The sequence below is a fragment of the Nerophis ophidion genome, linkage group LG12 (genome assembly GCF_033978795.1).
Source record: "Nerophis ophidion isolate RoL-2023_Sa linkage group LG12, RoL_Noph_v1.0, whole genome shotgun sequence".
Classification (NCBI taxonomy): domain Eukaryota; kingdom Metazoa; phylum Chordata; class Actinopteri; order Syngnathiformes; family Syngnathidae; genus Nerophis; species Nerophis ophidion.
The window spans coordinates 7233465-7258637 of NC_084622.1; the positions used below are offsets into that span (position 1 = coordinate 7233465).

General features: G+C 39.8%; 1 protein-coding gene across 1 annotated transcript in view; it reads left to right on the forward strand.

The window, feature by feature from the left end:
- Positions 1 to 25173, forward strand: part of LOC133562923 (twinfilin-1-like) — a 27104-nt gene continuing 1931 nt past the window's right edge. The window contains exons 1-8 of the mRNA XM_061916761.1: positions 1 to 116; positions 8476 to 8556; positions 8671 to 8849; positions 12410 to 12505; positions 12586 to 12690; positions 19787 to 19912; positions 21036 to 21186; positions 21249 to 21370. Of these exons, the coding sequence (XP_061772745.1) occupies positions 92 to 116; positions 8476 to 8556; positions 8671 to 8849; positions 12410 to 12505; positions 12586 to 12690; positions 19787 to 19912; positions 21036 to 21186; positions 21249 to 21370 (885 nt within the window). The 5' untranslated portion in view covers positions 1 to 91. The remainder of the gene's footprint in view (positions 117 to 8475; positions 8557 to 8670; positions 8850 to 12409; positions 12506 to 12585; positions 12691 to 19786; positions 19913 to 21035; positions 21187 to 21248; positions 21371 to 25173) is intronic.

Below are 25173 nucleotides of genomic sequence, written 5' to 3' on the forward strand. Positions count from 1 at the left end.
AGGCGTGGCTTATGGATGCCATTCACTTCCTGCTTTTTTCCTGTCGCCTGATCAGCTGCTGGAGCTTTTCGTCAGACGAGAGACGGTCACCATGTCGCACCAGACGGGCATTCAAGGTACTTTCGAACCACATTTTGACGACTCGGACTTTTTTATTCATGTGACGAATTGTTTTCACCCTGCGACTGAAAGTAAAGAAATAAAGAGCGCCCGTTTCAAGTTTCCCAATCGCTCTTAGCTAGCCTTAGCTAGCTTGATGTTTGTCGGCAGACTCTTTGTGAGAAACATTGTTTGCTTGTTTTTTTTTCCACACAAAGTATGTGTTGAAATCGATTAAATACTTCGGTGTAGTCACGCAATGTCAGGTTATCTCGCTGAGTTGAACGGGTGACGCCTTAATTTATAAAAAATGCTTCCACTGACTGACTGGCCTGTTCCTGCTGCCACTTGCTCATCACTAAGCTGCTAACAGTGTTGTACCAACATGTATTTTGATACTTTTCTAAATATCAAACAATCAATTTTTATTCATACAGCACTAAATCACAAGTGTCTCAAAGGGCTGCACAAGCCACAACGAGATCCTCAGTTCAGATCCCACATCAGGGCAAGGAAAAACTCAACCCAGTGCAATGACAATGAGAAACCTTGGAGAGGACCGTAGATGTGGGTGCCCCTCCCCCACTCTAGGGGAGACCGGTACAATGGACGTCCAGTGGGTCCAGCATAATATTGTAAAACTCCAGTCCATAGTGGATCTAACATGATAGTGAGAGTCCAGTCCATAGTGGGGCCAGTAGGAGACCATCCCAAGCGGAGACGGGTCAGCAGTGCAGAGATGTCCCCAGCCGATGCACAGGCGAGCGGTCCACCCCTGGTCCCCCCTGTAGGGGACACCGGTGCAATGAAAGTTGAGTGGGTCTAGTAGGGCTGGGCGATACATCAATATATAATATATACGATATATCTCGGGTTTGTCTGTGCGATATAGAAAATGACTATCGTAATATTCGAGTATACGTTCTCACGCAGTTGCATTAGCTGCTGGCATTCAGGCTCTTCTCACTCTTTCCTGACTCTCCTCACAGACAAGCAGGCGCACATTCTTACATACGTCACAACTGTCACGTCTTTGTCATTTACAGGCGTGGCTAACGTAGCCGTACGAGACAAAGAAGGTGCGGATCTGGTAACAAATTAAATTCTTAATAAAAAAAGCAGGGTTTCCATTGTCTGGCGGTGGTTCGGCTTCAAGTGGGATTATGTCGAACAGACAACCGTAATTTGTCAAGTGTGGGGGGAAAAAGCGTTGCTATAAAAAGTAGCATTACTGCTAATATGTAGCATCATTTGAAAAGTCACTCGCTAGAGAATGGAGAGAATTTCATAACGTTGGTCGTAACATACCACATAGTGAAGGACGAATACTATGTAATTTCCTATTATGCAGCTCTTTTTTTTTTTTACACTTAAAATGTCTCTGACAATTTTGCTCTTTATGTTTTGGAAATGACTTGAATGTTTGTGCCATTGCTTAATAACTTTAATAAATACACTTTTGGTCAATTGACTTAGTTGTGATTTCCCTCTCTGCATGAAAGTTTAAAAGTAGCATATATGAATGCAGTATGAAGAAGAATGTTTTAATGTAGACACATAGAATCATCATACTGCTGTGATTATATGCATCAAGTGTTCATTCAAGGCCAAGGCAAAATATCTTAATATATATCGCATATCGCGATATGGCCTAAAAATATCGCGATATTAAAAAAAGGCAATATTGCCCAGCCCCAGGGTCTAGCATAATATTGTGAAAGTCCAGTCCATAGTGTATCTAACATAATAGTGAGAGTCCAGTCAATAGTGGATCTAACATAATTGTGAGCGTTCAGGTCCATTCTATGTGTCATACTTGATCATTTCGCGATATTGCCATATTTTTGCTGAAAGGATTTAGTAGAGAACATCCACGACAAAGTTCACAACTTTTGCCTGCTAACGGAAAAGCCCTGCCTCTACTGGAAGTCACAGATGATAACGTCACATGTTGAGGGCTCCTCACATTTTCACATTGTTTTTAATGGGAGCCTCCAACAAAAAGAGCTATTCGGACCGAAAAATTGAAAATTTCACCATTAATTTGAGCGAGGATGAAAGATTCGTGTTTGAGGATATTGATAGCGACGGACTAGAAAAAAAACAAAAAAAACGCGATTGCATTGGTACGGATTCAGATGTTTTTAGACACATTTACTAGGATAATCCTGGGAAATCCCTTATCTTTCTATTGTGTTGCTAGTGTTTTAGTGAGTTTAACAGTACCTGATAGTCAGAGGGGTGTGTCCATGGGTGTGTTGACGCGCAATGTCTCAGGGAAGTCGATGGCAGCTTAATAGACGGCACAAGCTCAGCTGATCTCCGTCAAGAAGCGACTTTTTACCACAATTTTCTCACCGAAACCTGCTGGTTGACATTCGGTCGGGATCCATGTTCGCTGTGATCCATGGTATAGTTTCACCTCCGTGAATTTTAAACAAGGAATCAACGTGTTTTTGTGGCTAAAGGCTAAATCTTCCCAACTCCATCTTTCTACTTTGACTTCTCCAATATTAATTGAACCAATTGCAAAGGATTTAGCAACACAGATCTCCAAAATACTGTGTAATTACCCCAAAAGGGAATAAGCGGTAGAAAATGGATGGATGGTGTGCGCAGCGCTCATATTTCCTATAAGCCTGTGACGTCAAGCGTACACGTCATCATTGGGCGATGTTTTCAAGAAGAAACTCCCGGGAAATTTAAAATTGCAATTTAGTAAACTAAAAAGGCCGTATTGGCATGTGTTGCAATGTTAATATTTCATAATTTATATATAAACTATCAGACTGCGTGGTGGGTAGTAGTGGGTTTCAGTAGGCCTTTAAAGCTCTACTATACAAAGCGAAAGCCATTTATCAACAACATCCAGAACCGCCGTCGGCTTTTCTGGGCCCGAGATCACCTAAGATGCACTGATGCAAAGTGGAAAAGTGTTCTGTTGTCTGACAAGTCCACATTTCAAATTGTTTTTGGAAATATTCGACATTGTGACATCCGGACCAAAGGGGAAGCGAACCATCCAGACTGTTATCGACGCAAAGTTCAAAAGCCAGCATCTCTGATGATATCGGGGTGCATTAGTGCCCAAGGCATGGGTAACGTACACATCTGTGAAGGCACCATTAATGCTGAAAGGTACATACAGATTTTGGAACAACATATGCTGCTATCTAAGCGCCATCTTTTTCATGGACGCCCTTGCTTATTTCAGCAAGACAATGCCAAGCCACATTCAGCACGTGTTACAACAGCGTGGCTTTGTAAAAAAAGAGTGCGGGTACTTTCCTGGCCCGCCTGCAGTCTAGACCTGTCTCCCATGGAAAATATGTGGCGCATTATGAAGCATAAAATAGGACAGCAGAGACCCCGGACTGTTGAACGACTGAAGCTTTACATAAAATAAGAATGGGAAAGAATTCCACTTCCAAAGCTTCAACAATTAGTTTCCTCAGTTCCCAAACGTTTATTGAGTGTTGTTAAAAGAAAAGGTGATGTAACAGTGGTGAACATGCCCTTTCCCAACTACTTTGGCACGTGTTGCAGCCATCAAATTATAAGTTAATTATTATTTGCAAAAAAAAAAAAGTTTATGAGTTTGAACATCAAATATCTTGTCTGGATGTGCAAATCACTGTATTCTGTTTATATTTACATCTAACACAATTTCCCAACTATATGGAAACGGGGTTTGTATATGTCCAAAACCAAAAATACTTTAAAATCTATTTTTTCAGCGTGTAATTGGCAGGAATGTTTAGGAAAAACACACTTATAATTGAACACAAACACAATTCCACTTTCTCTCTCAACTTTTACTTTTTGAGAAGCAGTGTCCTCTATAGTGGACACTTTTTTTCCGAAAATGCAGTTTTTCAGTAAAGTTTGCTCACATTTTAACTTCAAATATTGTCAATACCTTACAAATGGATGATTAGCTCTGCTGGCTTCATCTGTTCCGGTTGATGGTAGCTAATTAAGTAGCTTCGGTGTGCAGCAGGCGCGCTGTATTACACCCGCGCCACAGAGCTCAGGTTTTTGCCAGGGTTGGTTTTCCTGTTTGTGACATAACTTAAATGTTAGGGAAGAATTTTGTATAAAAAACAATTCCTCGTGTTTTCTACAAACACACTTCACTTCCTCACTCCCCTCCACATCCCCACATTGTAGTCAGCGTTATGCAGAGGATTCTGGGAAATGTAGTTTATTTCAGACCTGCCAGAGGAATATTGCCAGAAAAAAAACACATTCACTCATTACGTTTTCGTTAGATTGCACCACGCGTAAGGATGTCTAGATCAGTGGTTCTCAAATGGGGATACGCGTACACCTGTGGGTACTTGAAGGTATGCTAAGGGGTACGTGAAATTTAAAAAAAATATTCTAAAAATAGCAGCAATTCAAAAATCCTTTATAAATATATTTATTGAATAATACTTCAAAAAATATGAATGTAACTTCATAAACTGTGAAAAAAAATTCAACAATGCAATATTCAGTGTTGACAGCTAGATTTTTTGTGGACATGTTCCATAAATATTGATGTTAAAGATTTCTTTTTTTGTGAAGAATTGTTTAGAATTAAGTTCACGAATCCAGATGGATTTCTGTTACAATCCCCAAAGAGGGCATTTACAGTTGATGATTACTTCTAAGTGTAAAATTGTATTTATAATTGAATCACTTGTTTATTTTTCAACAAGTTTTTCGTTATTTTTATATCTTTTTTTCCCAAATAGTTCAATAAAGACCACTACAAATGAGCAATATTTTGCACTGTTATACAATTTAATCAATCAGAAACTGATGACATAGTGCTGTATTTTACTTCATCTCTTTTTTTCAACCAAAAATGCTTTGCTCTGATTAGGGGGTACTTGAATTAAAAAAATGTTCACAGTGGATACATAACTAAAAAAAGGTTGTGAACCACTGGTCTAGATAATAATATTTTGATACTGCTACCAAAAGGTATTTCGATACTTTTCTAAATGAAGGGGACCAAAAAAAGGGCATTATTGGCTTTATTTTAACAAAAAATCTTACGGCACATTTAACATGTGTTTCTTATTGCAATTTTGTCCTTAAATAAAATACTGAACATACTACACAACTTGTATTTTAGTAATACGTAAACAAACAAAGGCTCCTAACTAGTCTGCTGACGTATGCAGTAACATATTGTGTCATTTATACACAAATTATTTTGTACACAAAAAATGTTTGTTAATCTACTTGTTCCATCCATCCATTTCCTACCGCTTATTCCCTTTCGGGGTCGCGGGGGGCGCTGGTGCCTATCTCAGCTACAATCGGGCGGGAGGCGGGGTACACCCTGGACAAGTCGCCAACTCATCGCAGGGCCAACACAGATAGACAGACAACATTCACACTCACATTCACTCACTAGGGCCAATTTTTAGTGTTCATTTACTGTTAATATCTGGTTATTTTCTGTATCAACATGTTTTATCTACACTTCTGTCAAAATATAATAATCACTTATTATTCTGTTGTTTGATACTTTACATTAATTTTGGACGATACCACAAATTTAGGTATCGATCTGATACCAAATATTTACAGGGTCCTACATTGGTCAAAATCTAAGTTCTCATGTGTTCAGGGACGTTTTTCCTGAGTTTAAGAATATAGTATGAATTTAAAAAATATGTATATTTTGTGACGATAAAAAAATATTGATGCAATCATAGTAGTATCGACTAGATACGCTCATGTGCTTGGTTCAAGAGCATCTGGATTATAAAAGGATTTAGCCATGAATCTAGAAGTTGTTATCTGTGACATTCAATTCATACCCAGGGATGGAAATAAACACACACAACCGATTAATTGTTCATCTAAACGGAAAGATATGGACATCTTGTTAGTTGTCATCAAAGTTAGAGGAGACATTAAGCTATAGTTTTATTATGTTTGTATTTTGTATTTCTTGTTTCATAATGCTATAGTGTGTCACTAAAGCTGGATTTGTTTAGCAGAGCTTCCAAAACTTGTAGCTAACCCTCCTTATACTCAGGATCAACAATTGAAGGTTATTGATAAAATGTTTCCATAAATAATAATGGTTGGCTCTCACAAAGTCTGCTTGATTAGCATTGTTGTTGATGGGGAAGGGGTCTGCGGTCCCTAACTCTTTGTCACACAATCACATGACTGGCTTCTTCATTAACTTTCAAAATGGCTTGGGAATCTCTGTGAGATTGATACTATTTGGATCACATGGATTCACACATTTTGGAGGTCTTTAGGTGTCACAAATCAGATATATGATAATAGCTTCAAAATAGAGGGAACTTGCTTTTCCACTCTACTGCTACTTTAAAATTTTGAGAGGCAGAGTTGTTTGACGCAAATGACCTCCTCCTCACCACTCCCCCGCGCAGCAGAAATGTTTTGTATTTTTAATTTTTTATTTAGCTTTCTAGTTTTTATTGTACTCTTTGGACATCGAGCCACAAGTATTGAGTGACTTTCACCACAACATCAGTGAAGTAAACGGGCTCACCCTGTTTTATTGTCGGCGCGATAAGGAGACTATATAATAGCGCTGGGCGATATAGCCTTTGAATAATATCGCAATATTTTTAGGCCATGTCACGATACTCGATATTTATCTTAATATTTAGCCTTAGCCTTGAATTAACACTTGATGCATATAATCACAGCAGTATGATGATTCTATGTGTCTACATCAAAGCATTTTTGTTCATACTGCATTAATATATGCTCATTTTAAACTTTCATGCAGAGAGGGAAATCACAACTAAGTCAATTTACCAAAACTGTATTTATTTAGCAGTGGCACAAACATTAATGTAATTTCAAAACAGAAAGTGCAAGAGTCTCAAAGACATTTTAAAACAAGCTATGAGTGCACTTTTATGCATGATGTCACTAAGATGACAACAAACAACACTTAAAAAGACCTACTCATTGGCCTAGTTGTTAGAGTGTCCGCCCTGAGATCGGTAGGTCGTGAGTTCAAATCCCAAAGACTATAAAAATGGGACCCATTACCTCACTGCTTGGCACTCAGCATTAAGGGTTGGAATTGGGGGTTAAATCACCATAAATGATTCCCGGGCGCGGCACCGCTGCTGCCCACTGCTCCCCTCACCTCCCAGGGGGTGATCAAGGGTGGTGGGTCAAATGCAGAGAATAATTTCGCCACATCTAGTACGTGTGTGACAATCATTGGTACTTTAACTTTAATTAAAGTGCACTTTTTGTACAGAATGCCACTACAATAGTGTAAAACAAATAAGGTACACTTTTGTGCATGATGTCACACAAGATATTTCAATAACTGTAAAATAAAGATTAGCTGCATAATAGGAAATCAAATAGGGTATGTCCTTCGCTATGTTGTAGGTTCCTGCGGACGTTATCTCCTTCTGTTGGTTTTTTTTTTTCATATGGTGTTGATGTGCAGGTGTGGCACGAGATGTTCACATGCGGAGTTTCAAGCACTCTTCATTCTCTTGAGGGTGACTGTTCAAATGATGCTAGTAGTGCTGCTGCTTTTTGTGGCAGCGCTTCTGCCGCATACTTGACATATTACTGTTGTCTGTTCAACATCTACCCTCTTGAAACCAAACCACTGCCAGACGCTGGACCCCGTGCTGTTTTTCTTGGGAATTACAGCTTCTTCCTCCATTTTTTACCAGATTCGCACCTTCTCTCTCGTATTACAACTCGCACCGCTCTGCTTGCACCTGCCACAGAAGTTAGCTGCCACAGCTAAATTTACTTACGGTACATTCCTGTCTTCTACCTCTCTGGCGAGAGCGAAGGACATTGCAGGCGCAGCAGTAAGTGACGTACGTAAGAAGGTGCGCTTGTTTTATGTCTCTGTGAGAAGGAGAGACAAGAAAGAGTAAGAAACGCCTGTAGTATAATGCCCGCAGTTAAAAACAACTGCGTGAGAACTCAAATACTCACGATATAGTAATTTTCGATATCGCACAGAGACAAACCCGCGGTATATCAAGTATATTTTATATACCGCCCAGCCCTACCACAGAAGAATGTAGCTTAATCATAGTCAAGGTCAGTCATGACACCACATTATTATGGTCTTTGCTGAGAGGGGTAAGGGGGGGTAATCTCTCTTAGGTGCCTTGTTTATTTGTTCAAGTGGAATATGCACCTAATTGAAAAACCAACAAGGATGTCATGAATACCAGTTAAACAAAAAACTTATTCGGGTGTAACTGTGCAATCTACTAATAAAAGTTTCAATCAATCAATCAATGTTTCTTTGAGTAGTTTAATAGTTAATTCTCAAACTTGTGCAGTATAAATGATTGCCTGTTTTAAAATGCAAGGATCCTGACATGTTTTATTCCCCAGCGGGCAATGATGTGAAAGACATTTTCGTCAGTGCCAAAAGCGGAGACGAGTACCGCGTCTTGAAGATCATTATCGAGGAAGGTAAATGTAAATACATAAAGATGTTTATTGACAGCTCTAGGTTACAATAGAACATCAGTCAAGATGTCAAACCAGTACGTTTGCGTTTGACTCATACGGCTGTTGCGTTTACAGAGCAGCTGACTTTGGCCACCGCAAGGAAGGCATCCAAGACGTGGGACCAGGAATATGACTCTTTAGTGCTGCCCCTCCTGGAGGACTCCATGCCCTGCTACATCCTGTACAGGCTGGACTCCAGAAACAACCAAGGCTTTGAGTGGGTCTTCCTTGCCTGGACTCCGGACCGGTCTACTGTAAGCAGACTTCTTCTTCATGGCCTTTGTCTTGCTTTTTATTTTCCTGTCTTCTGGGCGGGCTCCTCCACCTTAATCCTTCAATTGTTTCCACACCTCCTGGGAACATATTTCCCACCTGATTCAATGATATTGTTATTTTGCGAGAAGCTGAAGAACCGGCTTCAGCACAATAAATGCATAAACAAACAATTGTTTCTTTGGACCAAGGAATGTTACGAGGACCAGTTGTAAGTGCGCTCTGGTTGACGAGGCAGAGTTAAACATGTTTTGCCTTTTTTCTCAAAAACAAAAAAGAATGATTGCACGCTCAGGCTTGTCTGGACCTTGCCAAACTATTTCATAACTTGCACCTCAAGGCTGGAATGAATGCTTGAATGAGTCCGCTTTGCTGCAGATGAAGCGTGTCAAAAAAGGGAGGCAGGGTGAGGACTTTTGCGTCAATCAAAATTGACTGATCGGAACATGAGAAAAAAACGGAAGAGGAAGCAGGACTTTTAAAGTAAAAAATGGTTTCAAAGTAAGATTTTTCACTAAATGTACATAAACATTGTGAATCATGTCAGTTCACCTGTCGCTGATCTGGAAGCCGGTCTTTGCACACCCCGCTTCGCTGCAGGTCCGCAGGCCACGCACATACCACCCTCACAATATTGTACCAAATCTAATTGTGGTGGTCTAAATTTAAATCAATATACACTACAGTGTAACCCTGATTTACAAACTTAATTGTATCTTTAACAGGATTTGTAAATATAATAGTTTGTGTATTGTATACAATTTTTTCATAAGAAACAATGTAAACATGAATAATGGGCTCAAAGATCGACAAAAGTCTATAATGTAGTGGAGGTTTGTCCACTTTGAACACAATATAAAATGCAAATGAGGGTGATGGACCAACGTTCTGTTTAATAACAAAGCCAAAACACTGACTACCTGAATTGTCTTCTTTGCACACACACACACACACACACACACACACACACACACACACACACACACACACACACACACACACACACACACACACACACACACACACACACACACACACAATGTCAGTAGCCCTGTGGTGCACCCAGTTTGAATTCACAAAACTCTTTAACTTTACCGGCCAGGTTGCTACCATGATTAAGAATAAAAAGTAAAAAATAAAAGTAAAATCCACTTTGCATGCCATTGAGTGGAGGCAGTGTCTACAATGCTGTGGATACTTCTTGGATGTTTCAAAGCACACATTGCTTTGCTATTGCTTTCTGTGGACTCATCTTGAGTTAGCAAAACTACAAACAGATTGTAAAAAAGCTGCATAAAACTCTTAAGAAGTAGACAAAGTATCACTTGGCACAAGGTGTGCTAAAAAAAGATTTACATCGCATTTTTTTCATTCAATTTATTCTGATTTTAAATCGCTTCTTTATTTTTGGAATCAGATAAAAAATATTTTTATTTACTCTTTTAAAGAATGCATTTTTGGATTAAAACATTAAACAACTATTATTGGTATTTTTATGATTGATACTGTTGCTTTTCTACATGCTTGGTATTAGGAATGGGCGATATTGGCTTTTATTAATATCGTGATATTTTAATGCCATATCACGATATACGATATATATTTCGATATTTTTTTTAGCTTTGAATGAACACTTGATGCATATAATCACACCAGTATGATGATTCTATGTGTCTACATTAAAAGATTCTTCTTCATACTGCATTAATATATGAATCATGGGCTCCAAGATCGACAAAAGTCTATATTTTAGTGGAGGTTTGTCGAGGGGGATGGACCAAGGTTCTATTTAATAACAAAGCCAAAACACTGACTACCTGAACTGTCTTCATTGCACACACACACACACACACACACACACACACACACACACACACACACACACGATGTCAGTAGCCCTGTGGTGCACCCAGTTTGAATTCCCAAAACTCTTTAACTTTACCGGCCATTTCATGCACAGAGGGAAATCACAACTAAGTCTATTGACCAAAACTGTTATTTACTAAATACTCTTTATTCTCTCGCGGGTAACTTTTTAAATGAAAGAACAAATTAGTAGTGCTGCTACCTTTTGTAATAACACTTCTGCTGCATACTTTGCATATTGCTGTTGTCTGCTGAATATCTTCCCGCTTGAAACCAAACCACCGCCAGATGATGGCCCCCTGCTGTTCTTTTGGGCATTAATCGTTCTTCCTCCATTTGTGATCAGTTTCGCACCTTCTCTCTGCTAAAGTTAGCCATGCTGCTACCTCTCTGCTCGGCGAGAGCGTACGACGCTACACGCGCAACAGTATGTGACGTATGTAAAAAGGCGGGCTTGTTTTACGTCTCTGTGAGAAGGAGAGACGAGAAGGAGTAGAAAAACGCCTGTAGTGTAATACCCGCAGCTAAAAGCAACTGCGTGAGAACGTATACTTGAATATTACAATATAGTCATTTTCTATATCGCACAGAGACAAACCCGCGATATATCGTTTATATCAATATATCCCCCAGGCCTACTTGGTATTCTTTTTCGATAGCATTGTATTTAATAAGTATTGTATTTATGTCTTCTCAATTGATATGTAAATGTCTGTCCAAAGTGTTGTCAAGCTGGAATGTTTGCTCAATTTTCTTTTATTTGATTAACATTCTGTGATTTTCAAATAAGATTGATCGACAGATAATACTTTGATTACTTCAGGAGAGTTCTCTCAGGAAAATGGAAATCCTAGCTGCAGTGTACAGAATTGAGATCGAATTTAAAAAGTAAATAATGGGGGTATAAATATAAACAAAATAGAAAAATATTACAATAAGAATAAAAAGCAACAATGAGGATAAGAATATAGCAGTAAAATAAGAATATAACAAGAGAAACTAGGTAGTAGTGACCACGTTATGAAAAAGTATTGCACTGTTTTGGATCCCCTGTCATCCAAGTACCCCCAGCTCCCCTCCCCAGAGAGGAGTTGTACAGTCTAATGGCGTCTGGGACAAAGGGGTTTTGTAGTCTATTAGTCCTGCACTTTGAATGAAGCAGTCTAGCACTGAACAGGCTCCTCTGGCTACTGATAACGCTATGCAGAGTTTGACTGGCATCATCTGGGATGGTCACTAGTTTTTCCACAGTCCTCTTCTCTGCCACCGTCACTAGTGAGTCCAGTTTTATTCCAATTGTAGAACCGTTTCCCCAGTCTGGAGCTTTCCTTCTTAGATGTACTGCCCCCCCAGCACACTACGATGTAGTACAGAACACTGGCAACCACAGACTGGTAGTACTTCCACAAGGTTTTTTTTTTACAGAAGTGGTAAAAAGCAGTAAGGAAGTGGTTAAATCGTTTTTACAATGTAATGACTGTTGTTACTTTCAAATGATAACAGTACAGTTAAAAGTTGTACAGTATGTTACAGTATTTTGACTGTGTACTATTAAAGTAAGGTTAAATAATGACTATTAAAGTAAGGTTAAATAATGACCCATTGATAAAAGTAAACAGCAATTTTGCATTCTAGCAAAAAATCTAAAATGTTTTTTTCTTAAAAATGTTTACAGGTGAGAAACAAAATGTTATTTGCTGCTACCAGAGCCACACTGAAGAAGGAGTTTGGAGGCGGCCACATCAGGGATGAGATGTTTGGCACCACAAAGGTTAGTTCCGACTCTGATCAGCTACCCATGGGTGACGTTGTACCGCCGCTCACTCTGGTAATCAATACTTTGTCCTCCAGGACGACCTGAGCCTGAGTGGATACAGGAAATATCTGACCTCAGAGGCGGCACCGCTGCCCTTCACTGCTGCTGAGGAGGAGCTGAGACAGATTAAACTACAAGAGGTACACACTTGTCACTCATGATGGCCAGTTTGAAATGTATTTATCTGAAATTAGTCATCAGGAAAGCTGGATTTAATTAATCAAATGTCTGTTCCTGTTTGGAAGCATTGTAGTTGTTATTTGGCCAGCTGGCTAAATGGGCTGCTGGAGAAACAAATTTACCAGAAAAGAAAACGATAATAAACTTTGCTGTAAATGTTGCAGTATTGTTTAAGACGCTGACAGACAGAAGTGAATGGAGTAATGGTCCTTAGTATCTTAGTTACAAGAATGTACAGGCATCATTTAATGATACGCGGGGCGGTATAGCTCGGTTGGTGCCAGCATTTTGAGGGTTCCAGCAGGGCTGGGCAATATTGCCTTTTTTTAATATTGCGATATTTTTAGGCCATATCGTGATATACGATATATATTACGATATTTTGCCTTGGCTTTGAATGAACACTTGATGCATATAATCACAGCAGTATGATGATTATATGTGTATACATTAAAACATTCTTCTTCATACTGCATTAATATATGCTACTTTTAAACTTTCATGCAGAGAGGGAAATCACAACTAAGTCAATTGACCAAAAGTGTATTTCCATCCATCCATCCATTTTCTACCGCTTATTCCCTTTTGGGGTCGCGGGGGGCGCTGGCGCCTATCTCAGCTACAATCGGGCGGAAGGCGGGGTACACCCTGGACAAGTCGCCACCTCATCGCAGGGCCAACACAGATAGACGGACAACATTCACATTCACTTTCCCACACTAGGGCCAATTTAGTGTTGCCAATCAACCTATCCCCAGCTGCATGTCTTTGGAAGTGGGAAGAAGCCGGAGTACCCAGAGGGAACCCACGCATTCACGGGGAGGACATGCAAACTCCACACAGAAAGATCCCGAGCCATTAAGCAATGGCACAAACATTCAAGTCATTTCCTAAACATGAATTGCAAGATTGTCAGAGACATTTTAAGTGTGAAATAAAAATGAGCTGCATAATAGGAAATGAAATAGTATTCAACCTTCACTATGTGGTATGTTACTAAGGTTATGAAATTCTCTTCATTCTCTAGCGAGTGACTTTTCAAATGATGCTACATATTAGCAGTAATGCTACTTTTTATAGCAACGCTTTCCCCCCCCCACTCTTGACAAATTAGGGTTGTCTGTTCGACATATTCCCACTTGAAGCCGAACCACCGCCAGACAATGGAAACCCTGCTGTTTTTATTGGGAATGAATTCTTCCTTCACTTGTTACCAGATCCGCAGCATCTTTCTCTCGTACGGCTACGTTAGCAGCTAACGTTAGCCCCGCCGCTACGTCTCTGCTCTGCGAGGGCGTGTATGTGACGTATAACGTGACAGTTGTGACGTATGTAAGAATGTGCGCCTGCTTGTCTGCGAGAAGGAGACAGGGGAAAGAGCGAGGAGAACCTGAAGTGTACGCCCGCAGCTAAAAGTCCTGCTTGAGAACGTATACTCGAATATTACGATGTAGTCATTTTCTATATCGCACAGAGACAAACCCGCGATATATCGTATATATTGATATATCGCCCAGCCCTAGGTTCCAGGTTCGATCCCCGCTTCCGCCATCCTAGTCACCGCCGTTGTGTCCTTGGGCAAAATACTTTACCCATCTGCTCCCAGTGCCACCCACACTGGTTTAAATGTAACTTAGATATTGGGTTTCACTATATAAAAGCGCTTTGAGTCACTAGAGAAAAGTGCTATATAAATATAATTCACTTCACACTTCATTTCATACATCTCGCCTTTATTCGAGGTTAAGTTTTGCCAGCATGTGTTGTTAGCCCTAAAGTACCCAGTCCACAAGAATGGGTGTGGCCTATGTTTAGCGCCACACACTGTTCCCTATTTTCTCATCTGCAGTGTGTTTGTGTTTGTGTGTGTGTGTGTGTGTGTGTGTGTGCGTGTGCGTGTGCATGCGTCAAAAAGAAAGCGAGCGCCGCCTCCTTCCAAAACAACTCAAGGTCAGCAGCAGCATGCGTGCGCTTGCCCGGCAGTATCAACTCAATGCAAAACATGCTGACTCATCGGGATTGCGGCGTTTCTTGGGCTCATGTGGGTCACGCCCGTTTGTCGTTTGAAAGCAGCGGTGGAGCTCATACTTGTGCAGTGAGAGAGCGCTGTGTGCACATGTGGCTCACATGACAAGGAACTATACACAACACTAATGTTGCATCATTTTTGTCTTTTCACCATATATGGACACGTTTAGACGCGCGCTACCTCTCCCGTGCAAAGTACATTCAATCCCTTAAATGCAACTAAGCAAACAGGAAGTGAGGCTCCTAGACGGTAATGAAGAAGAAGCTTTAAAATATTCAGCAGATGGATGAAAGACCTGCAGCCGTGTTTAATATGCGAGCTGGTCTCATCAGGACCTGAAAGTTGTTTGCATTTGCTTCTAATTAGCGACACGAAACCCGTTCGCTTCAATGGTTTTTCATCATCTTGTCACTGTTTGTTGTTGTGACCAACGCGGAATGTTGGCAATATTAAAAGAGTTGTATAAAAAAAATGTACAATAATAAAAAATGTATTCCCCATGTGAACAAAATATTTGTTTCCATTTTCAGCTGCAACTTAATCTATCACTCCATCCATCCATTTTCTACCGCTTATTCCCTTTTGGGGTCGCGGGGGGCGCTGGTGCCTATCTCAGCTACAATCAGGCGGAAGGCGGTGTACACCCTGGACAAGTCGCCACCTTATTGCAGGCAACTTAATCTAGTGTTTTGATATTTACTATATGTGGTTCTCACTTAAGGGCAACCTATTAATGGCAGTCTGTACGGTATCAAAATGATGTCAACATAATTTGTGTAAAAATTATCAATCCATCCATCCATCTTCGTCTGCTTATCCGAGGTCGGGTCGTGGGGGCAGCAGCCTATGTAGGGAAGCCCAGACTTTCCTTTCCCCAGCCACTTCGTCCAGCTCCTCCCTGGGGATCCCAAAGCGTTCCCAGGCCAGTCGGGAGACATAGTCTTCCCAACGTGTCCTGGGTCTTCCCCGTGGCCTCCTACCGGTTGGAGGTGCCCTTGAACACATCCCTAGGGAGGCGTTCGGGTGGCATCCTGATTAGATGCCCGAACCACCTCATCTGGCTCCTCTCGATGTGGAGGAGCAGCGGCTTTACTTTGAGCTCCCCCCAGATGGCAGAGCTTCTCACCCTATCTCTAAGGGAGAGTCCCGCCACCTGGCAGAGGAAACCCATTTCGGCCAATCTTGTCCTTTCAGTCATAACCCAAAGATCATGACAATAGGTGAGGATGGAAATGTAGATTGTCTGGTAAATTGAGAACTTTGCCTTCCGACTCATCTCCTTTTTCACCACAACGGATGAATACACCGTCCGCATTACTGAAGACGCTGCACCGATCCGCCTGTCGATTTCACGATCCACTCTTCCCTCACTCGTGTACAAGACTCCTAGGAACTTGAACTCCTCCACTTGGGGCAGGGTCTCCTCCCCAACCCGGAGATGCCAAATGTGTAAAAATCATGTACTTTAAAAATACAAATGTCCTATATTAGTATCAACATTCATCATTTTTTTCAATTTTTTTCTGTCTATTTTGCTATTGCAAATCAACACATGCTGCATTTTGTACACCCCTGGTTTATTTACTCGCATCATTCTGTCCTCCCTGAACTTTGGAATAGTCCGGCAGAAAAGTAAACAGTCCTTTGTAATTAGAGGTGATACAAGCATATAACCTGAGGTTGTTTAATGATAGTCTTCACAACAAAGTTACTGTAAAAGTAAGCACACAAAGGAAAGTACATGAATATACACACAAAGTGCACATACATGTAGGAATCATGTTAAATCAACAACACAGATTAAAAGTTATCTCTTATCCCACCAGCTTTATGCCAACAACAGTCGGTCCCCATTAAAATGCTAACAAAAATTTGCATCACTTTTTTTTAAACTTGTACAAACTTTTTACAATTGAGATTTTAACTGTGTGAAGTGAAGTGAATTATATTTATATAGCGCTTTTCTCTAATGATTCAAAGCGCTTTACATTGTGAAACCCAATATCTAAGTTACATTTAAACCAGTATGGGTGGCACTGGGAGCAGGTGGGTAAAGTGTCTTGCCCAAGGACACAACGGCAGTGACTAGGATGGCAGAAGCGGTGATCGTACCTAGAACCCTCAAGTTGCTGGCACGGCCACTCTACCAACCGAGGGATACCGCCCCAACTGAACAAAACTGATATGAAACATGCTTACTTATGAAACATGCTTACATAAAAGCATGTGCACATGGACAACATTTATTTAATCTCATCATTCGGATTAGAATGTTGCTGTGTACATGGAACTTGAAAATAATTATCTAATCATCATTTTCATGCATCACACCTTAAATCTGAATACTTTTCTTTGACATGCGTAGAATCTAACATAAACGTAGAGGTGTTTCATTTGTGCTTTGGTGCCATCTTTTGGACGAGGTCACTAACTGCAGGTGCTGAATAAGCAGTGACTTTCACTGTAAACAAACATAGCTGTGTGCATTTCTGCTTCTTTAACATTATCACAGTATTTATATTTTTTCCTTCTGTTCACTACTCTTGTTTTACCTCTCTTTTTGAAATGGAGCTGTTTTACTTTTTATGTTGTGATTATGTACGGGTTGCGGCGCGTCTTGTGTTTGAGGCTAGCAGTTAGCACTTGGAGTAGATGTAATGTCGTGAATAAAACAGCTCGTTAAGATGACAACTGGATGCCATCTTTTTATTGCCATGGACACATGACTCTACAGACCATACTTTGTGTTTGCTGGTCTCGTTTTAAAGCAACAAACAGTATATAACGCTACTTCTGTACAAGTTTGATGGGGGGAAACAACAAGACGATCTCTTAATTCCAAGACTTAAATATAGTCCTGCTCCACCACTAAAGTACAGCTGACACCAAAGACATGCGCAGTAAGGATAATTTTAACCCGAATTTCAGAGGACGTGTTTCCATGCGCTACAATCTGAAAGACTTTCGGGATGAACCATCCGTCTTTATCGGAATGAAATTTTGATCCAAACGTGTGATCGGGTCAGAATATACCGAATGCCGTGTTTACATGAAGCATTTTTATTCCGATTAGTCTTTTAATCCTTTAATCCAATGTGTCCATGTGCACATAGCTATAATCACCAAACTCTGCGGAAACAAAGATAGGTGCGCTAACTTTGTACTGCCAAGCCAGTCTTCTGCTCTCTCCAGTGTGTGCTGACGAGCTATGTAAGCCTGTAGTTTAAACCTCAAACTCTCATTTTAAAACAAATAATTTCCAAGTACCACCATAATGACCAACATTTTAATACAGTAGTGTAGTAGGCCAAAGTATTCTTTAAAAACAAGGAAGAGGTTTTATTTAACAAGTATATTTCACATTTTTGCCCACTGTAAAATTATACACAGTTTGAACAGTCACACTGTGTTTGCATGTGGGAAAATAAAACACTGTACTTTAATCAAGTGATTCTTTGGCGTACCACTTGATGGAATCTGCCTACCACAGTTTGAGAATCATTGACATCGTCAATGTTAAGAGGAACAGGATTGACAGGAGATTGCAGCACATGCATCACCTAGAAGGTGAAGTCTTACCTATCCTGTGGTGCCAAATTTTTAAAAAATACATTACAACAATTTTTTTGTGGCGGCCTAAATTTTATTTGTGGCAGGTGGCAACAAATCTATTAATGTATTATAATAACTGCACTGCAAAAAGTCAGTGTTCAAATACAAGAAAAAAAATCAAAAATGAAGGGTACTTTGTAGGGGTGTAACGGTACAGAAAAATTTCAGTTCGGTACGTACCTCGGTTTAGAGGTCACGGTTCGGTTAATTTTCGGTACAGTAAGAAAAAAAAAAAATATAAATTTTTGGGTTATTTATTTATCAAATTTGTAAACAATGGCTTTATCCTTTTAACATTGGGAACACTATAATAATTCTGCCCACGTTAATCCACATTAAACTGCCTCAAGTTGTTGCTTTGATTAAATAAAATGAAAAAACCTTTCTTCTACATATAAAAAGTGCAAAATTAAACAGTTTCAAGTCAACTCATCATGCTTAATTTATTACAGCATTTGGGAAGCCTGTAGTTGACTTGTATTATGTAAATGTTATATTTTTATCAAAATGTGATAGCAGGGACCCTGCCATTCAAAACTAGGCTGCTACATCACTAATGATTAATGTAACTATAGCTGAAAAAATAGTACAATAGCAATCGGAGAGACTATTCATCCCTGAACACAATGGAGTTCAATAAAATAACAGACAGACAGACAGGGCTTTGCTGCCCCTAACACACACACACACACACACACACACACACACACACACACACACACACACACACACACACACACACACACACAGCAAAGTGAGCTAACGTTACGCTAAAAGCTAATTAGCCTTCACCTCAAGCTAGAACTGCGAGCGAGCTGAGCTGCACCGTACGTTTCTAGAAGGTCAACGGGCTCATAGTGATGTTTGTATATACAGCAAAGTCCATTTGGTCTTTATCTGTTTTTATATGAGACACAATTGTGTCAAAGTCATGATTTTTTTTTTTGCATGCTTGAAATAAGACATTTTTATTTTGAAAAAGCAGTTTTATACTTTACACAGCTTTGCAACAGTTGATATTCTAATTTCAAGCATGTTTTACTCATTATAGGTCATCAAATCTCAGCTACAAGCTGCAATATCTTACTAAAATCATTTAGGACCAAAACCCTTAAAAAAAGTAAAACACGAACATAAAATCTGCTTATGAGAAGAATTATCTTATCAGACAGAAAATAAGCAAATGTCACCCTTATTTGAGATATTTCAACTTACTCAGATTTCAGTTTTTGCAGTGTGATTCACTTTATTTTGTATGATGTTTTTTGACATAGCCGTTACTTTTCAAATGCCTCACCATTAGACAGCATGTAAGAAAATAATGATGAAAGTTATTCAAACATAGAATTTATACTTGCTATAATGAGTTATGTTTTAATATTAATGTAATTTGTGGGTGTGTGTGGTGCGTTCAGGTGCAGACGGACATTAGTGTGGACTCCAAGCAGCAGACCCTTCAGGGCGTGGCCTTTCCCATTCATAAAGATGCAATGGCAGCATTGGAGCGTTTCAGGGAGAGGCAAATCAACTACGTACAGCTGGTGAGTGACAGGAAGAGAGGGCAGGTGACTTTATCAGGACAAAGAAGAATCCATCGTGTTTTTTGTCAAAGTCTGACACAAAGCCTTGTTCATGTGGCCTAAAAGGCCTTTGTGAGGGGTTCAAAGTGTCACCGCACGATATCCGTGCTCAGGACAAAGACCACATTGTGCTTTACTTGAATTATAACTCGAGATGTCTGATAATGGCTTTTTTGCCGGTGTCAGATATTCCGATATTCTCCAACTCTTAATTACCAATTCCGATATCAACCAATACCGATATATACAGTCGTGGAATTAACACATTGTTATGCCTAATTTTGTTGTGATGCCCTCCTGGATGCGTTAAACAATGTAACAAGGTTTTCCAAAATAAATCAACTCAAGTTGTGGAAAAAAATGCCAACATGGCACTGCCATATTTATGATTGAAGTCACAAAGTGCATTATTTTTTTTAACATGCCTCAAAACAGCAGCTTGGAATTTGGGACATGCTCTCCCTGAGAGAGCATGAGGAGGTTGAGGTGGGCGGGGTTGTGGTGGGGGTTGGGGGTAGGGAGTATTGGGGGGTGTATATTGTAGCATCCCGGAAGAGTTAGTGCTGCAAGGGTTTCTGGGTATTTCAATGTTATGTTAAGGTTGCGGATGTTCTCACGAAATGTGTTTGTCATTCTTGTTTGGTGTGGGTTCACAGTGTGGCGCATATTTGTAACAGTGTTAAAGTTGTTTATACGGCCACCCTCATTGTGACCTGTATGGCTTTTGACCAAGTATGCCTTTCATTCACTTGTGTGTGGGTGAAAAGCCATAGATATGTGATTTGGCCGGCATGCAAAGGCAGTGCCTTTAAGGTTTATTGGCGCTCCTCCCTACGTCCGTGTACCACTCCGTACAGCGGCGTTTCAAAAAGTCATAAATTTTACTTTTCGAAAGTGATAATTTCCGATATCACATTTAAAAGCATTTAACGGCCTATAATATCAGCAGTCCGATATTATCGGACATCTCTAATCATAACCCTATTTGTCCGGTAGGAAATGGTCATTCTCTGTTCTGGGGTCAAAGTGTACCTGTGCTTGTTCATTAAGTACCAAGGTGGTTTTTGCTTTCCTTCTTACACAGCAAGTGGACGCGGAACAGGAGCTCATCCGCTTGTGTAGCACCGAGCAAACCGAGCTGAGGGACCTGCCGTCCAGGATCCCCAAAGACTGTGCACGCTACCACTTTTTCCTCTACAAACACTCCCACGAGGGAGACTTCCTGGAGTCCACGGGTGAGTTGCCTGTATTTACTCCATCTTATCTGCTCTCATGTTGTTGGTGTTCCTCTGCGCAGTCTTCATTTATTCCATGCCGGGCTACAAGTGCAGCATCCGAGAGAGGATGCTCTACTCCAGCTGCAAAAACCCTCTGGTCGACATGGTGGAAAACCAGCTGAAGATGGAAATCGAAAAAAAGGTGATTTTTGTCCACACGTGCACAAGAAAACACAATCTTAACTAGTCAGGAACTAAAAACTTTACAAGCACAATTTTTGTATTTTTATTATCAAAAAGCCTTAAAGAAAGTCGTCATTTTACAATTAAAGGCTTGGTGGCCACATGCGTGGACAGCACCTTTTAGCTCTTATTTCCAAAATTGTGTACACTACTGAATTTGAGTCTTATGGCCACTTATGGGGACACTTGTACTGCCATCTGGTGATGTCAGAAGAGTATAACGTACATTGGAATTTGGGGAAAAAAGTGTAAAAATAAAAATTAGAATGTCACTAAACATGAAGTACACGTTTTAAGTGCATCATATCAAAAGATGATTCTTAGTTTTAATCTAATTAGGGTCCAATATGCCCAAATACCAAGGAGAAATAAAAAACAACAACATGTAAACAAAAAGCTTGGGCCTTAAGAGGTTAAAGAAATACTCAAGTTTACAATTAAATGGCAATTTTTACAAGAAAAAAATATTAAATTAAATTCATGTTTTGTAAAAAAAAAATAAGAAAAAAAGACTTTGTAATCACAATGCATCTGGAAAGTATTCACAGTGCTTCACTTTCCCCACATTTTATGTTACAGCCTAATTCCAAATTGGATTAATCTCATTTTAGGCCTCCAAATTCTACATACGATACCTCATAAGGACAATTTGCAAATGTATTATACATAAAAAAGGAAGATATCATAAATACACAAGTATACACAGCCTTTGCCCTGTAGCTCAAAAGTGAGATCAGCTGCATCCCGTCTCAACTGATCATTCTTGAGATGTTCCTGTGTCCTAATTGGAGTAAACCTGTGGTTAATTAGGTTACATGATTTGGAAAGGCACGCACTTGTCTATATATAAGGCACCACACTTGGTGCATGGCAGAGCACAAACCAAGCATGAAGTCCAAGGAATTGTCTGTAGACCTCTGAGACAGGATTGTCTTTCATGCACAAATCTGAGAAAGGGTACAGAAAAATATCCGCTGCATTGAAGGTCCCAATGAGCACAGTGGCCTCCATCATCCGTAAATGGAAGAAGTTTGGAACCACCATGTCTCTTCCCAAGTTGGCCGATCGTCTAAACTGAGCGATTGAGGAAAAAGGGCCCTGGTCAGGAAGGTGACCAAAAACCCCATTGTTACTCTGTTGAGCCTCAGCATTCCTCCGTGGAGAGAGGAGAACTTTCCATAAGGACAACCCACCAATCAGGCCTGTATGGTAGAGTGGCCAGACGAAAGGATGCCCTTTCTTAGTAAAAGGTTTGCCAAAATGCACCTGAAATACTCTGACCATGACAAATAAAATTATCTGGTCTATTTAGACAAATATTAAAATCTTTGGCGTGAATGCCAGGCGTCATGGAAGAAACTAAGCCCGGCTCACCAGGCCAATACCATCCCTATAGTGAAGAATGGTTGTGGCAGCTTCATGGTGTGGGGGTGCTTTTCAGCAGCAGGAACTGGGAGACTAATCAGGATAGAGGGAAGGGCGAAGTTCCATCTTTCAACACTACAAACGCCCCTAAGCTCACAAGAAATGGTTTCAGAACAACTCTGTAAATGTCCTTGAGTGACCCAGCCAGAGCCCAGACTTGAATCCAATCAAACATCTCTGGAGAGATCTGAAAATGGCTGGGCACCGACGCCTACCATCCAACCTGATGGAGCTTGAGAGGTGCTGCAAAGAGTGAAAAGTTAACAAAGATAGGTGTACCAAGCTTGTGGCACAGTATTCAAAAATACTTGAGACGAGAGATGTCTGATAATGGCTTTTTTGCCGATATCCGATATTCCGATATTGTCCAACTCTTAATTACCGATTCCGATATCAACCGATACCGATATATACAGTCGTCGAATTAACACATTATTATGGCTCATTTTGTTGTGATGCCCCACTAGATGCATTAAACAATTTAACAAGGTATTCCGAAATAAATCAACTCAAGTAATGGAAAAAATGCCAACATGGCACTCCCATATTTATTATTGAAGTCACAAAGTGCATTATTTTTTTTAACATGCCTCAAAACAGCAGCTTGGAATTTGGGACATGCTCTCCCTGAGAGAGCATGAGGAGGTTAAGGTGGGCGGAGTTGGGGGTGCTGACTGGTTTAGTGTATACTTTAGCTTCCCGGAAGAGTTAGTGCTGCAAGGGGATCTGGGTATTTGTTCTGTTGTGTTTATGTTATGTTGTGTTACGGTGCGGATGTTCTCCTGAAATGTGTTTGTCATTCTTGTTTGGTGTGGGTTCACAGTGTGGCGCATATTTGTAACAGTGTTGAAGTTGTTTGTACAGCCACCCTCAGTGTGACCTGTATGGCTGTTGATCAAGTATGCTTTGCATTCACTTGTGTGTGTGAAAAAACATAGATATTATGTGATTGGACCGGCACGCAAAGGCAGTGCCTTTAAGGTTCATTGGCGCTCTGTACTTTTCCCCACGTGCGTGTACCAACCACTATGTACAGCGGCATTTTAAAGTCATAAATTTTGCTTTTTGCTACCAAAACCGATAATTTCCGATATTACATTTTAAAGCATTTATCGGCTGAAAATATTGGCATTTATTGATATTATCGTACATCTCTACTTGAGACTGTACTGGCTGCCAAAGGTGGATGCTGATGTACATGTGATTTTTTTTGTTTTAATACATTTGCAAAATAAAAATAAAAAAACTGTCACATTGCCATTATGAGGTATTGTGTGCAGAATTTTGAAAGCAAAAATTTATGTATTCCATTTTGGAATACGGCTCTAACATAACAAAATATGGAAAAAGTCAAGTGCTGTAAATCCTCTCCGGATGCACCGTACATCTCAATAATAGACAAATAAAATACACTCATAATTGTACAAGGTACAAGATTGTCAGAGATTATATGAGGAAAAAATATATAAAATAATGGGGAAAAGCTAGTAATTTTATGATTAAAAAGTAGTAATTTTATAATACTTAAATAATTATTTCACATTTTTTTCTGTTATACAAGGGTTGTAATATTCAGAGAGCAGACAGTGGTTTCACAATGTTGAAAATATAACTCTGCATGAAAAAGGTTTTAATTTTCTAAAACATTTTCTGAGATGAAAAGTATTAATACATAAAGCCCAGAGGAAAGTTGTAACATGAGACCAAATTACGTGACGATTTGTTTTCCTTTTTAATAGATTGTCACAGGAAAAAGTGAAATGAACAAGAATGACGTCATTTTGTGAGAACAAAAACCAGAACTTTTATAATCATATTGTCGAAAATTGTCATGTTTAAAATCCCCCAAAATGTATCTGAATTTCATGCAAATTAAGTCACAATCTTAAGACAAATGAAGCAGTAACTTTATAGAAAAAAAATGTATAAGAAAAAAGAAGAAAACTCCACAAATACAGTGGGGCAAAAAAGTATTTAGTCAGCTACCGATTGTGCAAGTTCTTCCACTTAAAATGATGACAGAGGTCTGTAATTTTCATCATAGGTACACTTCAACTGTGAGAGACAGAATGTGAAAAAAAAATCCAGGAATTCACAGTGTAGGAATTTTAAAGAATTTATTTGTAAATTATGGTGGAAAATAAGTATTTGGTCAACCGTTCAAAGCTCTCACTGATGGAAGGAGGTTTTGGCTCAAAATCTTATGATACATGGCCCCATTCATTATTTCCTTAACACGGATCAATCGTCCTGTCCCCTTAGCAGAAAACAGCCCCAAAGCATGATGTTTCCACCCCCATGCTTCACAGTAGGTATGGTGTTCTTGGGATGCAACTC